The 16820-nt window shown below is 42.1% G+C and overlaps 2 protein-coding genes across 3 annotated transcripts; one reads left to right on the top strand and one right to left on the bottom strand.

Moving 5' to 3' along the window:
- Positions 1 to 38: 38 nt before the first annotated feature.
- Positions 39 to 3397, bottom strand: pno1 (partner of NOB1 homolog). The gene is made up of 7 exons (XM_070840934.1): positions 3118 to 3397; positions 2298 to 2444; positions 2111 to 2194; positions 1619 to 1679; positions 1397 to 1514; positions 503 to 573; positions 39 to 380 (listed from the first exon to the last, which is right to left on the bottom strand). Exons 1-7 carry the CDS (start codon positions 3313 to 3315, stop codon positions 313 to 315), a joined length of 747 nt encoding a protein of 248 aa, XP_070697035.1. The 5' UTR covers positions 3316 to 3397; the 3' UTR covers positions 39 to 312.
- A 312-nt stretch (positions 3398 to 3709) lies between these two features.
- On the top strand, positions 3710 to 8460 carry dnaaf10 (dynein axonemal assembly factor 10). 2 transcript variants are annotated; one of them, XM_070841279.1, is made up of 9 exons: positions 3710 to 3912; positions 4824 to 4924; positions 5212 to 5342; positions 5460 to 5561; positions 5655 to 5770; positions 6350 to 6484; positions 7166 to 7263; positions 7390 to 7630; positions 8393 to 8460. In XM_070841279.1, exons 1-8 carry the CDS (start codon positions 3727 to 3729, stop codon positions 7595 to 7597), a joined length of 1077 nt encoding a protein of 358 aa, XP_070697380.1. In that variant the 5' UTR covers positions 3710 to 3726; the 3' UTR covers positions 7598 to 7630; positions 8393 to 8460. The 2 variants fall into 2 exon arrangements, with proteins under 2 accessions (XP_070697380.1, XP_070697379.1); XM_070841278.1 differs by lacking the exon at positions 8393 to 8460 and having other exon boundaries at positions 7390 to 8037.
- The last annotated feature ends 8360 nt before the right edge of the window (positions 8461 to 16820 follow it).

Raw genomic sequence — 16820 nt, forward strand, 5'->3', positions numbered from 1 at the left:
TCAGGTTGTTAATTGACCCAAACATCTTTTACACTTCATTTGTTAGTGGGGATTGAAATATTTATTTACACAAACTCATGCTTACAGACTCTTGCACGCTGTTTTAAGCAAGTATCATGATGATGCCTCATGTTTTGGGTCCGCTGATCTAAAAATGTGTCACTTTGGAACCAAGCATGAGGCCATAACAGAGGAACCTGAGGGGTCAGTCCAAAACTGTGTCAATAGACTTCACTCAGTGACACAGATCAAAGTGTGAATTCCACCAGCCAATAGGGGGACAGGATGAACGAAACAGCAGCCAATCGGACTTCAGAATCTCTCTGCAGTCCGGGTCGCCACCACCCTGATGTTGCCGTAGACCTTTGAAGGAGGACTTCCTGTGGGGGCAAAAGAGGTTTAAATGTCACTTCTCAGCTCTCCTGCATGTGGATTCAAAATGTTCTCTTCCGACCATGACTTCCCCTTTGTTGTACTGTATTAATAAAAACAACTTTCTTACCTAAGATTAAGTTGCATATCGCTGTCCGGGCCATCTTAATATTCTGGAAAGACCCGAGTATGTGAATCTTACTGTTGAGAGAGAGATGAAAGAGTGTTAGATGGTTTAGTTAAAAGAAACAAGAAATTAGACCCTTCTGCATCGTTAGATGAGAAATACCACAATATCTCAGTCTCTCATTCTCTAAGACATTGGTATGTTTATGCAATGAAAAAAAAACTTGGTTGGCAATGATGATGTGTTCTGCTAAAAGTTGCTTAATTAAAAAACATGTATCACTGTAGTTTGTGTATATAATACACTACTCACAAAAAGTTAGGGATATTCGACTTTCAGGTGAAATTTATGGAAAATGTAAAAAGTGAATGCTACAGTGATATTATATCATGAAAGTAGGGCATTTAAGTAGAAGCATGCAATGGTAATTTTATTCATCTTAAACAATTTATTGAAAGAAAATCTAACAACAGTGGTGGGTATACCACAACAAAAAATTTTCGGTGTCTCAATAAATTGGGATGTGGCCAAAGGACGTCCACTCCTCTCCTTTCTGTGACTCTTCCAGTCTCTGTATCACTGTTACAACCTCCTGATGACACTGTGACCCTCTAAGCTCAGTGAACACCTCCGTCTGAGGACTTCCTGTTTGAAGCCTCCAGTGTTGAGGTGCTGCTGATCAATTGTTAGGTGTCGTCTTGGTCTCATGATGTCAGAATGTGAGCAGCAGGATGAGGAGGACTGTTTAAATACCAATTCTAACTGAAGCAGGAAATGTATTGGTGGATTCATGGATCAAACCTGTTGTGAATTTTGCTGTTAATAACCTCATAGTGATCACCATGGTTATCAGACATCAGCATTAAAAAAGGTGCAGAAACAGTGACGTCTACTCACGTGTCTGCAAGCACAATGCGAGTTTTTGTGACATTTTCAATGGTAAATTTGGTTTTTCCTCCCTTCCCTGCTATTCTCCCGATAGCTCTGGATAAGTGGTCTCCCTTCAGAGGTTTCACTGCAAAGACAGACAAGCACAAGAAAACAGGTTAACACACACCCAGAGACGGGAAACCGAGCTCGTTTTTGCAGCAGAGAATCGCAATGTCGGTGCCGTCTTACCGTCTGTGACATCAAAGCTTTCTAGGAAGAGCTCATCTAATCTGATGAGAGCCAGGGCGTCCTGGGAAGAGAGAGTGTGAGTGTTAGGTCACAAGCCAAAGTTGAGCAACATTCATGGACATCACCAAAACATCAAGAATAAAATATCCTGATGGCTATTATGATGCAAAATGCTTAGATTTGACTTTCTGTGTATGCAGAATGAAATGCAATTCCTACAGTCTATGAAAGCTAGCAAATAAAATACACCAAGCACTTGTTTAAACAACAAAATATTCTCTACATGTAATCAGTAAAATTAAAACAACCACAAAAACAGGGTGTTTTCTTGTAGCTTCATCTTATTGGCAGTAGTACTGTAAATTATATATACTGAAATACTGAATACTGAAAATTCAATATCAGCACACGAACAATAAGACATCCTAATTTTAAATCTCTACTACTGGCTTGACACACACACTCAGCAAAACCTTCCATCAGTGTACTTACTTCAACTTGGAATCCTAGAATAAACGCTTTTACAAAATCTGCTGCTTTGGTGAGAGAGCCAATGTCCTGTGTTTCTTTGCAGGTCTGAAAGGAGGAAGGTGTATTACACATGCTGTAGACACAACTGTGGGCGTTGTAAAAACACTTGGTCATGACAATGTCGCTCAGACGTGCTGGAAAAACTTACTTTGATTTCAACGTTTCTAGTTTTGAGGTTGAATCTAACTTGGAGCTGCAGGTTCTCTACGATGGGGGTGAAAATCTTCAGCCAGTTTTCCTTCAGCGGGGTGTATCTGTGAGTGGGGACAGCAATTTTGCGCATCTCATCTGGTCCCTGAAACACACATACAACAATAATCATCATCATCATCATGTGGTGTAACAACAACATTAACCAACCATTTGATTACCACTGTTGTGTGCACACAATTAAAAGTTAAAGTTGTGAGGTCCACATTCCCTAAGGAACAAGCAGAAGAATCAGCACCACAACGTATTAAGCTATTAAAAGTAAAGCACACTTGTTACTGTGACTGATTGTCCTTTACAGTGTTTAATTACTGATGCATTAATTAGCAGTGTTAAATTTAAAGTTGTGGAGGTCTCACTAATCCTTTATTACTGCTGGCTAGATATCACCTATGAATATTTCATGAGCTTATCCAATGTTTAGCATGGTGTCTAGTGAAGGCAGCTATTACATCAGAGTACTGTTGAGTCTTGTATAGTGAAATAAAAAAAAAAGTACCCAAGTTATGTGCTGAAAAGAACCACAATACAGTACACAACAATAGTTAACAGTCAGTGTGTGCTCTCATTGCAACTAACAGCAGCTTTATTTAGTGCAGTCACCAAACGATACTGCGCAAGCGCAAAGAGCAGCTAACTTAACCAAAGAGGAGAAGCAACTTTGTGACGAAGCCAGTAACATTAAACCGTCACTTATTAGTATTTATTTTGGGCGCCCTTGAGATAGCACTCAGAGTACACGTACACAAAGTAATTACCTTTAATTTGTCGCCTGAAATTGGTGGAAACTGCGGCCTCTTGCTCGCCACGGGCTCCTCTGTGTCCATGTCCACTCCATCTTGTTCGCGTTTTCGTTTCTGTGTCTTTTTACTCTTCACCTTAATGAACGAATCTGTGTCATCTTTACTTTCCGTGGCAGCGCCAGCGACCGGGGTCGTATCTTTGTCAGCGTCCATCCCAGAGCCGGTTTTAAGTCAGATTTAACAGTTAAAACTGAGGGAGAAGACGATACATAAGCATGAGGGTCTCCTCGTGTAACGAAAAGGACCCAAACTGGCACATCGTCGACGCCCGTAGAGAGAAAATAGTAAATATTTCTGTCACAATTGTGAAAAACCCTCATACAGTCACAATAATTTAGTTTAAAACCGTAAAATATCCGTATTTGTCGTCTGTATGTCTCAAATACGTAAAATATTTACTTTGATTGTGTGCCTTTTTTCAGGCATCTGTTTAGACAGCCTCACGCTCAGCTGTAGGACAGTCTGGACGGCGTTTATTTTGGCAGTGAGCAGCGTCAAACTCGACACTTTTAACAGGAAAAAAAAAAATCTACCGTTTTTCATTTTGTCTCCCTGATAGCAAATATGTCATCGCCACTATCAAAGCCTCAGATCATTGTGCACATTCAGAAGAGTTTGAACTACACGGTTTTCGACAGTAAATGGATTCCCTGCAGCGCGAAGTTTGTCTGCCTGGGGAACTTTCCCAGAGGAACCGGGATAATGCAAATATATGAAGTTCAGCACGGAGAAGCTCAGCTTATTAAGGAGGTACATATCATGTTAACGTTTTACTACAGGTTTGCTCTAATTTCCCTCATAAATGCACCATGCCAACGGCTTATTTTAGAGTTAGCCAGCTAGCTTATCTGTAAGGTTTCTAGAAAAGTCTGGACAAGTGACTGTCTCCATGGCAACTGGCAACATGAGGACAGCCTGTGTGACCTCTGCCAGGCAAAAGTTTCTTAACAACCCTGCACACACACACACACACACACACACAGAGAGACATGCAGTAGATTACAGATGGTGCCGGAACTGTTACCGTACAATATACAGCGTAAACGTCTCTACCTGCCCAACTTGGTGCACCTGTTCATTACAAAACACTGATCAGCAGCTCTTCCAGTATCTGAGAGGTTGCTAACAATTAACATGTCCATCAGTGCACAGACTTAAGCTCAGACCTTCATCTGCCTCCACTGAAGGCAGTAGCACCTCACAACAGACTGACAGTACGACTCTGGGACATGTGTTTACAGCCTGCTCACATCCAACTGTGCATGTATATATTTACATGCTTAGCTATCTATAACACTTCTCATAATGTACATGCATTTACTAAATTACAATTAATTAATGACAGGCATCACCTGTCTAACACAGCATCATGTTTTATATTTCATGTTTTATTTTAGATTTTTGATGGAGGGAGCCTGAGACTCAAGAATTTCATTGACAGCAACTGCTTCCTATAATATGTCATATGACAATAAAAGAACTTGAACATGAATTGAGAACATTTTCAATTGTGTTGTGTCATACTAACAACAAAAACAGACAATGTGTCCTTATGAGTATGCAGCTTTATGAACAGACACAAAGATATCTGCTCCTACCGTACCACCATGTCACTGCTTGTTGCATTGGGCCATTCTTGAACTTGCTCTTGTATATTTCAGGTTGAGAAACCCAAACCCATAAAGTGTGGAACATTTGGGGCCACCTCTCTTCAGCAAAGACACATAGCAACGGGGGACTTTGATGGAAATCTCAATATATGGTATTTTATTTTATCTGTGTCTTTGTCAGTAATGTCCTGAAATGAGCTGGAGAAAGATTTGAATTTAGGTTTTAATCCCAAACCACTTCATGTCCTAACTGTAGAGCCTCAATTCAAAGCAAGATTTATTGACAATAGCTCATTTGAACAATTGTTATTGGCCCTTACTGAGGTTATTTGATATTTGTAAGATGTAGTGATGTCTGACTGAGCTGCAAGTGAGTTCACACTGACCCTGTCTTTAAGCCTGCTGGTTCATTCAGAGCATGTGCTTCTGTTGTCCGCAGGAATCTGGAGATGCCTGAAGTGCCAGTTTACACTGTAAAGGCGCACCAAGAGATAGTGAACAGCATTGATGGTGTTGGCGGCCTCGGGATTGGCGATGGTGCTCCTGAGATAGTCACAGGAAGTAGAGACGGTAAGACTGTTAAGTTTAATGTAGTTTACAGTTAAAACCTTTTCAAAGCAGCGGCGTAAAGAAAATGATGTACAGAAATGAGTTCGCTAAAACATCAAATTCCTTTGGGTGCTGCAGGGACAGTAAAGGTGTGGGATCCCAGGCAGAAGGACTCACCTGTGGCCAACATGGAGCCCGTGGAAGGAGAAACCAAGAGGGACTGCTGGACTGTGGCATTTGGTGTGTAAAATATCCAATCCAAATCAACTCTGGAGGTGTGTCTTTACTACAAATGAAAACTGAGTTGATTTTCCTTTGACCCTCTCATTACAGGTCACGCCTTTAATGATCAGGACCGCTGTGTGTGTGCTGGTTATGACAACGGGGACATCAAACTCTTTGACCTGCGGAATATGTCTCTACGGTGGGAAACCAACATTAAAAATGGGGTGAGGTGAAAACTTGCATTGAACAAAAAAGTTGTTGATGTTAAATATTTTCCTTGAATTTCTTCAGTCGTGTAGCCAGTGTGGCACCGCAGCAAGAAAATTACAGACATTTCTGAAGAAAATAGGAACTCAAACTGACAGTAATTCAGTCAACTGAGCTCTGAAGCACAAAGAGTCGTCCTCATATTTAGAACTGATGTTTTTATTAGGATAAACTGCCCAAATATATGTTACTTCTTTTGCACTGCAACCTGCACTTGAACCCTAACGTAGACAAAAACAGGGACAGATGGTGAGCCGGAGCTGAAAATTACTTCCCAGCATCATTTAGACAGTATATGAAACCACAGGGGAAGCCTGAGGTGAATACACGTTCCCTTCACACGCCACATACAAAGCACTGCACTGATTTTATTACTCGTCTCTCTTATTCATCACCTCATGAATGTAGATGAACCAGCCAGGGGCCATTATGTCCATTTCAACATGTTCTGTTGGAGGGAAAATAGTTTCTGATGGAGCTGTGCGTGTGATAAATGTCCAGGGAGTGACTGTTATTTTTTCTTACACCATGACCAGGTATGCTGTGTGGAGTTTGACAGGAAAGACATCAACATGAACAAGCTGGTGGCCACCTCACTGGAGGGAAAATTCCACGTCTTTGACATGAGGACCCAGCACCTCACCAAGGGCTTTGCCTCCGTTTCCGAAAAGGTAATTGAGCCGGGTGGAGAGAGCCAGACGGATGTTTGGCTCCTATGTATGGGAAAAATGTCAAAAGGTTATTATCATTATTATTATTTTTACATTTGTATGGTGCTGAGGGAATCGGGGGCTCACATCGTTTTGACCGTTTTCACAGCTGGAAGTGTTTGGGGGTTGTGTTTGTCTAACATTCTCCATGGCTTTGTGACATTGGCCAAAAATGACAGTGCGCCAGTGAGGAGAGAGAAGTGTGGCTTTTTGTGGGAAAATGCTAGAAAAACACACTTAAATCGACATTAGTGCACAGCCCGGCTCGCCGAGTGTTTGCAAGGTCTGAGAGATCAGAGGCCTCAGCTTTTCTAAATATTTGTCCAGTTCTTCAACAGTGGGCACATCAATGTCTCCAACCATGAATCATAGAGCTCCACCACATATTTTGGTCCAAAGTAAGATATCATTGCAGCTCCACTGACAAGTCTGAACAAAAAGCTTTGGACATTTAAAATTACATTATCTGTATATCACACATTTGCCATTTTTGACAGATTTTTTAAAGTAGGATGTAGTTTGTTTTTTTATTGTCTTTCCCACGTCAGCATGTTTGTGTTGTATTACCACATCAGTGGTTTAAATGGACTCATTAATAGCGTTCCTACTATTTTTCTGAAGGTGTTCTGCTCTTCATTTTAGGCTCACAAGTCGACTATCTGGCAGGTGAAGCATTTGCCTCAAAATAGAGACATCTTTATGACTACAGGGGGAGCAGGCAACTTACATCTGTGGAAATAGTAAGAAATCCATCTTTTAACTACAGCGTTTTGTCTCATTTAAGATATATTTGTTGTTATAAAAATCTTTTTTTTACTACAGACCAGTCTATAAACAACTTGTTTGTGTTTTCAAATTATTTCCAGTGAGTATCCCGCTCAAAGAAACAAGAAGGACTCAGATGGCGTGGACGTGGGCGTAGCTGGTTCTGTCAACCTCCTACAGAACGTCACTCTGTCCACTCAGCCAATCGCCAGCCTGGACTGGAGCCCCGACAAGCAGGGCCTGTGTGTGTGTTCGGGCTTTGACCAGTCTGTCCGCGTGCTCATTGTCACCAAACTCAACCTGGTGTGACGAAGTCGAGCTCAACAAAGACTGATGATGAAGGTCTGTGCAGCCTGATAAGACGTGTGTAAATCACTGCCCTTTGATTTGTCTGGATTGTCTGTTAGAAGACGACAATTTCCAACTGCGAGTCCTGGCAGCTGTCTATCAAGATTTTGTAGAATTGACACTCATCTTTAGACTTATCTTGCCAGAAAACTGTTTAACTCAAATGAACGAAATCCTTTGTTGGGTTTATGTTGTTTTGTTTCTGTTAAATGTGCTTGTCTGTTATCCTGCAGTGCAGATGTACCCCTGTAACACATGGCTACATTTCCTGTGTCATCAAACAGCCTCTATTGGGATGAAGAAATGAGTCTCATGGCCTTTGGCTTGGAATAACACTTTGGGGATCAAGATTTAATTCCTTTTTCTATTTAAATTTTTGTTGGACGCTCCCTTAAATACCCATCTATCTAGTGAACGTTGTCCAGCTTTGTCCATTGTTAAAGCTGTCACTTTTGATATGTCATTTTTATTGAGACATCTGTGTTTTCAAATTAAATATGCTTTTGGAGAAAACATTTCCTTTTAATATTAATTATTAGAATACATATTGTTTATGACATCAGGTGTAAGTAAAGTCAAGACGTATATGTCTGTATATGTGAACAGAAAAATTGTTGAGACAAAAAAACTAGTCTTTCTGATATACAGTAAACACACTGTTACTCACTGAAGGATTCAAAAAGATAAATACGGGTGTTTGTTTGAGGGTCACAGGTGTTTTCATATCCAGCATTTGAACCTGAAGAAATCTTGTAGGTCCTGATCGTCCTCCTGCCTGTCATGGATCCTAGCGTAGACACTCTTCAGCAGCTTGGTCATGGACTTTCCATCCAAGATGTCGACGTATTTGTCTATGCAGCCTAGAAACACAGCCACAGATTAATACATCAAACATGACGGAAGACACCTCATGTAATAATGTACTGACAGTCTTATGATAATCAAATGATTCTAACCTGACTTGCTCTGTGCTTAGTCAGTGATTTATCTGACATCATGCTGCATGTATGAACTCTATGTAATGTGCCATGCCATCTATCTGGCTAGCCACAAGCTGAATGTCAGACATCTCTATAAATAGCATGTCATGGCATGTCACATGGGCTTGGCTGCATGACTTCAATACAACACCATAATAAAATAACACATTTGTTAAATATGGTCACAGTGACTACTAAGAGAATTGTGATTTGCAGATAAATGGTAAGTGCAGGGATTGTTTAAACATGCCCGTCGTTCAAGATAACACTAATAATAATAATAATAACTTGGATTTATATAGCACCTTACAAGACAACCAAGGACGCCTTACATAGAGAGCTGAGAGAGATGGGTGGGATTTGTCACGTAGAAAAAAGTGTAAAAAGGGCGACCATTTTATTTTTTACTAAAGAATATGGAGGTCTGTCCCTAATTTTCTGTAAATACTGCGGTATAATTAAAAAAATACAGTTTATCAAAGAATATTAATTACTATCGCATGTAGAGCATTTATAATAATAGGAACAGTAATCACTTAGGCCCATGACTTTGCCGTAGGCTACGAGGCTGGGACCCAGCTGCGGGTGCTCATACTGCTCCAGCGCCATCAGCATGCGGACGATCTCTCCTGTGATGAAGGCATCATCGAAGCTTTGCTCGGCCACAGGCTTCAGAGGGAACCTGCAGTACACCTCCACCGCAGCCTGAGGATCTGACGGCTCCAGCAGCTGTGCAAGCTCAATGTAGGCATCGTGGACCTGGACAGTCAGTCAGTTCATCAAACATGTCTTATCTCAGCTGAGGGAAATCAAGACCAGACTTCTGCAAACAGCTTGACAATCTCTACAAACTACCTTACTTCTTAAAAAAGTAGATGAGTTGTAAAATACTGAAACTAAGAGCAACAGCTTTCTTGTCTCGATCACAACATATTCTACCATTTACACAGTATGTTTTTAAAAGATTTTATAAAACCAAATGCTGTGTAATTTAACCCAATCCAACAGAGGAGCATGTAATCATTCCACTGGAGTTAATCACTGGAGTCACACTGTCGGCTGGGTGTGAAACTGGTGATGTTATATTATTTTACAACCATTGAAAGCTGCATTGTAAAGGCATTGAGGAAATGCCTGAAAACTCCATAACGTCACAGATAAGAACTGACCCCTGGGGCCATGGAGATGACCTCTTGGTAAAGCTGCTTTGCCTGGTCCTGGCTGACTGCAGAGCGGGAGAGGGCGCGGGCCAGACCCAGCCGTGAGATATGAGACCTGCGGTTCACTGGACTGGACACGCTCACTCTGCCGGCCGCAGCAGCCTCTGAAACCCCAATTAATACACAGGTGTAATTACCTTCTTTGACAAACACAGGAATAAAAAGATTTTAAAGATATCTATTGCTGGTGTTATTTCATGCCATGTCATAGATGAGGCGCCACAATGACACAGTTGTTTAAAATGAAACTGGAACATTTTCTATTTCCTTCTTGACCTGTTTAATGTTGACATGCTCTTGGAAAAAGGTGTTTTGAGCAAAATGGCATTCTTCTGAACCTTTTTAGATACAAACAGCACTTCAGACAGCATTTTGTTTTGACATCTTATGCACACAGAATACAAAAGCCCCCTTTTGTCCTCCAGATTTCTTTAATTCTGTCTTCAACAGTATCAATTTTGCTTTGCATGGCTGTCTCGTTGCTTTTGTCATGCCTTACCTTCTGCTGTCTCAACAGGACTGGGGCAACAGTCCTGTTTAGACTTGCTGGTGGGGAGCTGGGGTTTAGTGCTGTTGTTGGAAGGTTTAGCTGATCTATCTGGCTTTGCTGCTGCTCCAGTGCTCCCCCTACAGGAGAGAAAATATAACACAAAATCTGTGAATTGGACCAATTAAATTAACAAAATTAGACATAAGTCTGTTTATGTTGTTCTACAGTTTCACAACTTGTGTGCTTACACAGAAAATATGATATACAAATTTCTCTCAGTCTGTCCCAAATAATTCACTTATCATGCAGCTTCTTTAAGGAAAAAGACTTGTGTCTGTGTAAAATTGTGAAAAGCATTTACAGTAAATCCTCCATGAATTAATAAATGCCAACAAACACCCACAGACAACCACATAACAGGTCTTCCAAACGTTTGCGTCAGGCTGCCAGTGTGACTCACCTGGCTGCAGGGGTTTTGGCTGGAGGATGGGCAGCTTTCCCCCCTCTGATGGGGGCTGTGGGGGTAGAAGCTGGAGCTTTGGTTACAGCTACCGCCACCCGCCCTTGACCAGGCCCTCCCCTGCCCCGCTTGGCACCTCTCTTGGTCACACTGGTGTCAGAAGGCCCTTTCACTCCTGCTGGTTGGGTGATGGACTGCTTGGCAGCTCTCTCTTTTTCAGTCTCCTGCCGGCTGCACCACCACTTTTGCTCTGAGCAGACAGGGGATGTTTGTGGGGTTCATTTCCAAAGGGCTGTCATTGTTGTTTTGTGAAAAGTGTTTGTTCAACACATTTTTCAGTTGGAAGTGGCCATGTTAGTATATCATGCATAGCCTGATTTGTCATGAAACCAAGGCCCTTCATATACAGTGGGACAAAAAAGTATTTAGTCAGCCACCAATTGTGCAAGTTCTCCCACTTAAAAAGATGAGAGAGGCCTGTAATTTTCATCATAGGTACACTTCAACTACGAGAGACAGAATGGGGGGAAAGAATCCAGGAAATCACATTGTAGGATTTTTAATGAATTAATTGGTAAATTCCTCGGTAAAATAAGTATTTGGTCACCTACAAACAAGCAAGATTTCTGGCTCTCACAGACCTGTAACTTCTTCTTTAAGAGGCTCCTCTGTCCTCCACTCGTTACCTGTATTAATGGCACCTGTTTGTCCACAACCTCAAACAGTCACACTCCAAACTCCACTATGGCCAAGACCAAAGAGCTGTCAAAGAACACCAGAAACAAAAAGCAAAAAGCAGCTTGGTGTGAAGAAATCAACTGTGGGAGCAATTATTAGAAAATGGAAGACATACAAGACCACTGATAATCTCCCTCGATCTGGGGCTCCATGCAAGAAAATGATCACAAGAACGGTGAGCAAAAATCCCAGAACCACAGGGGGAGACCTAGTGAATGACCTGCAGAGAGCTGGGACCAAAGTAACAAAGGCTACCATCAGTAACACACTACGCCACCAGGGACTCAAATCCTGCAGTGCCAGACGTGTCCCCCTGCTTAAGCCAGTACATGTCCAGGCCCGTCTGAAGTTTGCTAGAGAGCATTTGGATGATCCAGAAGAGGATTGGGAGAATGTCATATGGTCAGATGAAACCAAAATAGAACTTTTTGGTAAAAACTCAACTTGTCGTGTTTGGAGGAGAAAGAATGCTGAGTTGCATCCAAAGAACACCATACCTACTGTGAAGCATGGGGATGGAAACATCATGCTTTGGGGCTGTTTTTCTGCAAAGGGACCAGGACGACTGATCCGTGTAAAGGAAAGAATGAATGGGGCCATGTATCGTGAGATTTTGAGTGAAAACCTCCTTCCATCAGCAAGGGCATTGAAGATGAAACGTGGCTGGGTCTTTCAGCATGACAATGATCCCAAACACACCGCCACCGAAGGAGTGGCTTCGTAAGAAGCATTTCAAGGTCCTGGAGTGGCCTAGCCAGTCTCCAGATCTCAACCCCATAGAAAATCTTTGGAGGGAGTTGAAAGTCCGTGTTGCCCAGCGACAGCCCCAAAACATCACTGCTCTAGAGGAGATCTGCATGGAGGAATGGGCCAAAATACCAGCAACAGCGTGTGAAAACCTTGTGAAGACTTACAGAAAACGTTTGACCTCTGTCATTGCCAACAAAGGGTATATAACAAAGTATTGAGATGAACTTTTGTTATTGACCAAATACTTATTTTCCACCATAATTTGCAAATAAATTCTTTAAAAATCAGACAATGTGATTTTCTGGATTTTTTTTACTCATTCTGTCTCTCATAGTTGAGGTATACCTATGATGAAAATTACAGGCCTCTCTCATCTTTTTAAGTGGGAGAACTTGCACAATTGATGGCTGACTAAATACTTTTTTGCCCCACTGTATCTTACATAAATGTAAGATTAAGCCCATCATTACATTATTCCTGGCTAGCCAGCGGTGATTCTGACTGGGATCAGAACAATAAAAAGTCTATGCAGACTCACTGCTCAGTTGTTCAGGAGGCTCTCCGCTCCGAGTCTTGTCTTCCAGCTCAATGCTTGCCTGGAAGCTGAGGCAGGCATCGGTTATGGCTTCCTTTGACCTGTCTGAATTTGGGTTGTGGTCATACTGAGCCAGCTGTGCGAGACCCAAGTGACACAGGGCGTGGTTGTCCCGAGGTGTGGTCACTACTGCTAACTGGCATGCCTGAACACAAGAGCAGGGGAAGGCAGGCAGATGGTACAAGTTTGATTGCTCTCTCACACAAGGCACTTATGGACCCAACAGTTTATATAGAGTCCAGCTATGGTGCTTCAATCTACAGCAACCCAAAACACTGGCAGTATTCTGTACTAACGTCAGCTTTGCAAAACAGAAAAATAAGTGCAAACCACAAAAGAAAACTGAAAATACAAATAAAATATGTATTCTGTATGCGTCTTGCCCAACTGAACACTCTTACCTTCTCCTGCATGTCCAGCAGCTCCTGACAGGGGGCGATAGAGGTGAGGCGTATGAGAGCTGTGAGAGCCTGGCATCTCTTTGCCACCAGGGACTGCCTCTCGTTGCCCGGCTTGGCCTGGCACTGGATCAGCCTCTGCAGCAGGGTAAAATGAGCATCCAGGAGCACCCACTCCAGCTGCCCGCTCGCCTCGTCCCGACACACACACTGACTCACACTCTGGGCAGTCAGCACTGCAACACTGAAGCATTCCAGCACAGAGAGAACCAGACACAGGGTTTTTTATGCAGGGCTTACACACTTAAAGTGGGTCATAACAACTTTTATGGGTAAAAAGGTGATATCACTGATTTAAAAAAAAAAACCTGTCAAACCTTTAAGCAAAACTTGTGGGTTGTAACATACGTGTGATAGACCTGCTCTGTACTCATGGCGTTCCCAGAAAGAGTGTTTCTCTGCTGCAGCTGGCCCAGAGTGAGAAGGCCTCTCAAGAACTGTGTGCTGAAGCTAGACAGAGGGTCTGATGGATCCTGCTCCACCCAGCTGTAGATAAAATCAGGAAAACGAAAAACCAGCCGTGATGCACGAACAGACAAAGTCAACTACTAACGAATCAGATTTATAAATCTTCACCCAAACTTTTTACCCTTTAAATTCAGTTTGATGTGCTTTGCCCAAATTTGGATTTTCAGGTGGTTAGTAGAAAACCTAAACATAGACATTGAAATGTCTTTTAACAGTAGTCTATGAATATCTGCAGACTATGAAAACAGAACCTCCTGGTACATTACTGATATTGTCTAGCCCTCACACTCTCTCCCCCTCTTGCTTAATGTATCCACACACACACACACACACACACACACACGTAAACCTCTTGCTGCAGCGCTGGCTGATAAAGTGCTCCAGTCCCTGTTGTAAGAACAGAGCAGCCTCCCTCTCCGTGCCCTCGGAGGCTTTCTGTTCCTGCTGCAGCAGAGCCAACCCTGTGAAGAATCTGAGAAACACAGGAGAGATGTTGAAGAAAAAAAACTAGCTCCGACTTTGCATTTAATCTAGAGCCCGCTGGCGCTGGTTTTGTCTCACATGTGTGACTGGGCCATGTATTGGTTTCCATTTCCCAACCTCTATATGATCATATGCCATATGGGGGTTATAGGGGGGTGAACATTTGAAGAGCAGGTTGAAAGGTTGGTCGAAGCTGCTTTTATGTTAGAGTGACACAGGAAAAGAAACGCAGACTTTCACCTCTTCCTGCCTTAGCGACAAGTGAATACCTGAGCTCCAGTTTGAACAAAAGCTTGTTTTTAACAGGAGCTGAAATAGATGACTGGGTCAGATAATACTGCTGTTTTTGTTTTTTTCAATGGCTACCTGTGAGTTTTAGAATCAATTTCAGTATTGATCACTTGACAGGCACAGCATGGCTTTGCTCCAAATTAACATATGCTCTCTAGGTTATATTTTGGGTATTTTTTCTCTGTCTGAGCTGGGGGACAGTGTGACTTCCATGAGCAAAAATCTCCTAACTAGTGGATGAAATTGAATAAACTATGGTCATCATTGTCACTATTGCATTACACAATATAGAATTTCTGCATCTAACACCAACAGCACTTGTATGAGCTGACCTGAGTGCCGGATGAAGGGGGCGCAGTGCTAGGCCACTCTGGAGGTGCTGCAGGGCCTCTCGGCTCTTCCCCTGCAGAAGCAGCAGCCTTCCCACATGGAGGTTGTACTCCCAGTTGTCAGGACTCAGAGACCAGGCATCCAGGTACTTCATCAGGGCGCGGTGGACACAGCTCTCTTCATCCCGCATAGCTGCACTGTTATCCTGCAAAAAGAAGGGAAGGAGTTCAGTTTCATCTACCAGATATTGATGGGTACTTTAGTGGGTGCTTTTAATCAGCAGCTTCACAGAACAGTAAGTACTGTTCGTGTCATGGTCCCTGTTTGACATTTCCTTTTCAGGTTTTTCAGTGCTGCTAATTAGAGCAAGTAAAGTAAACATTGTTCAGCTGCATTAGAAGCAACTCATGACACAGCTACCTTGCCAGTTTTCTTAGAGAGCCAGATGTAGAGTGTCTGAACATAGTCTGCTTTGCCAGACTGTCCTTGCTCTTTGAGCTGGTGATACTCTTTATCCAAGGCCTGCAGCTGGTTCTGTACTGTGGGCGTGCCGGGGAAACCGTGGAGTTTGCACACCGCCAGGATATCATCCTGACGTGCTGTTGATTTGGCATCGCTTAATTCATCTCTGTCTCTCTCAGCCTGGAGAATAAAGGAATGAAAAGGTTGGGTTGTTTTCAGCTGCACAATTCACTGCTCTAAAATTTAAGGAGCATTTTCACCAATCATATTATTGGCATTAATGAATGTAGTGTTAAATGCTAAACTGTTTCAATGTAAAGATTCTCTTTAGTCATGTATGTTTTGCTACAGCTTGTCATCTGTGCAAAACCTCAAAACATGTCACTGAAAGAGCTCGCCCTTCCCCATAACATTTCCTGACATTACCTTCTTCTGGAGGCCGTACATCTCTGTAGCGTAGTGCTGCTCCTCCAGAACTACTCCCAGCAGGAAGTGGAGTCTGGCATCTCTGGAGCTGAGTCTGATAGCTGATGCATAGTGGACAGCAGCCTGCTCCAGGCTATGCAGAGGAGACTGGCCGTCCTTATACTGCAACATGTCCCCTGTGGAAATATGAAAGATAAACACTATGGTTTATGGTATACACATATGACAGGATAAGATAAGATATTCCTTTATCAGTCCTACGACAGGGAAATTTACAACAACAAAGCCAAAGAATATTTGCATACAGAATTTGTATCAATATAAAGAGCACAACAGGCTACACCATGTTTAGGTATAAATTTACTTTAAATGATAAAACTGTTCATTGTCAGTGGTCAGTGGAATTATCAGGCATGCTATGGGTTAAATACATTGTAAGTGTCTGCCACTACAGGCCCGGAGTCATTTGAAATAAAGAAGTAAAGATTTAGTTCCAGAGGAACAAAAAAGAAAATGACAAACTTCTACACAAATAAATTAGGCTACAAAAAGATGCTGTAGATAAAAAGAATTTTCAACCTTAGCAATTCTTATGTTCACTTCAGCTGCTATACATACATAGTATATACATAGTTACATAGTTATAATAGGATAGGATAGTATCTAATAATATCTGCCAATATAGATTTTACTTTCCTTTCAGACTGTGGTGACTGTCGGAACATATAAACAGCCACTTCAACAGTTTGGTTGCTTTCCTGTGTTACGCTCTCATGAATAAATTTAGATGTCTCACTCTGAAATTAAACTCCACCACTGTTTGAAACAGTGTTTCTGTTCCATTCAAGCTCAAATGCTTCACAGTATACTGCATAATGAGGAATAACGGGATCTCCCATTTGGCTGCCTTCTATCTCTTACTTACGAATGATTGCATGCATCCTTTGCATGAAATATTTAGTGAGTGTAGCTTCCCTTAGCAAGAATGCCCTTTATCTGTCAGACTGCACTCATGTCACAACTTTTACATTCA

This window comes from Pempheris klunzingeri, chromosome 12, assembly GCF_042242105.1.
Source record: "Pempheris klunzingeri isolate RE-2024b chromosome 12, fPemKlu1.hap1, whole genome shotgun sequence".
Taxonomy (NCBI): domain Eukaryota; kingdom Metazoa; phylum Chordata; class Actinopteri; order Acropomatiformes; family Pempheridae; genus Pempheris; species Pempheris klunzingeri.

Bases quoted from the DNA above. Each gene is read 5' to 3' on its own strand.
- pno1 (XM_070840934.1), bottom strand. From the start codon at position 3,315: ATGGACGCTGACAAAGATACGACCCCGGTCGCTGGCGCTGCCACGGAA. The intron at 1,515-1,618 runs GTAAGACGGCAC...CTGTCTTTGCAG, and splicing joins AAGCTTTGATGTCACAGACG to TGAAACCTCTGAAGGGAGAC. The intron at 381-502 runs GTAAGAAAGTTG...TTGCCCCCACAG, and splicing joins GATATGCAACTTAATCTTAG to GAAGTCCTCCTTCAAAGGTC.
- dnaaf10 (XM_070841279.1), top strand. From the start codon at position 3,727: ATGTCATCGCCACTATCAAAGCCTCAGATCATTGTGCACATTCAGAAG. The intron at 4,925-5,211 runs GTATTTTATTTT...TGTTGTCCGCAG, and splicing joins GATGGAAATCTCAATATATG to GAATCTGGAGATGCCTGAAG. The intron at 7,264-7,389 runs GTAAGAAATCCA...AATTATTTCCAG, and splicing joins AACTTACATCTGTGGAAATA to TGAGTATCCCGCTCAAAGAA.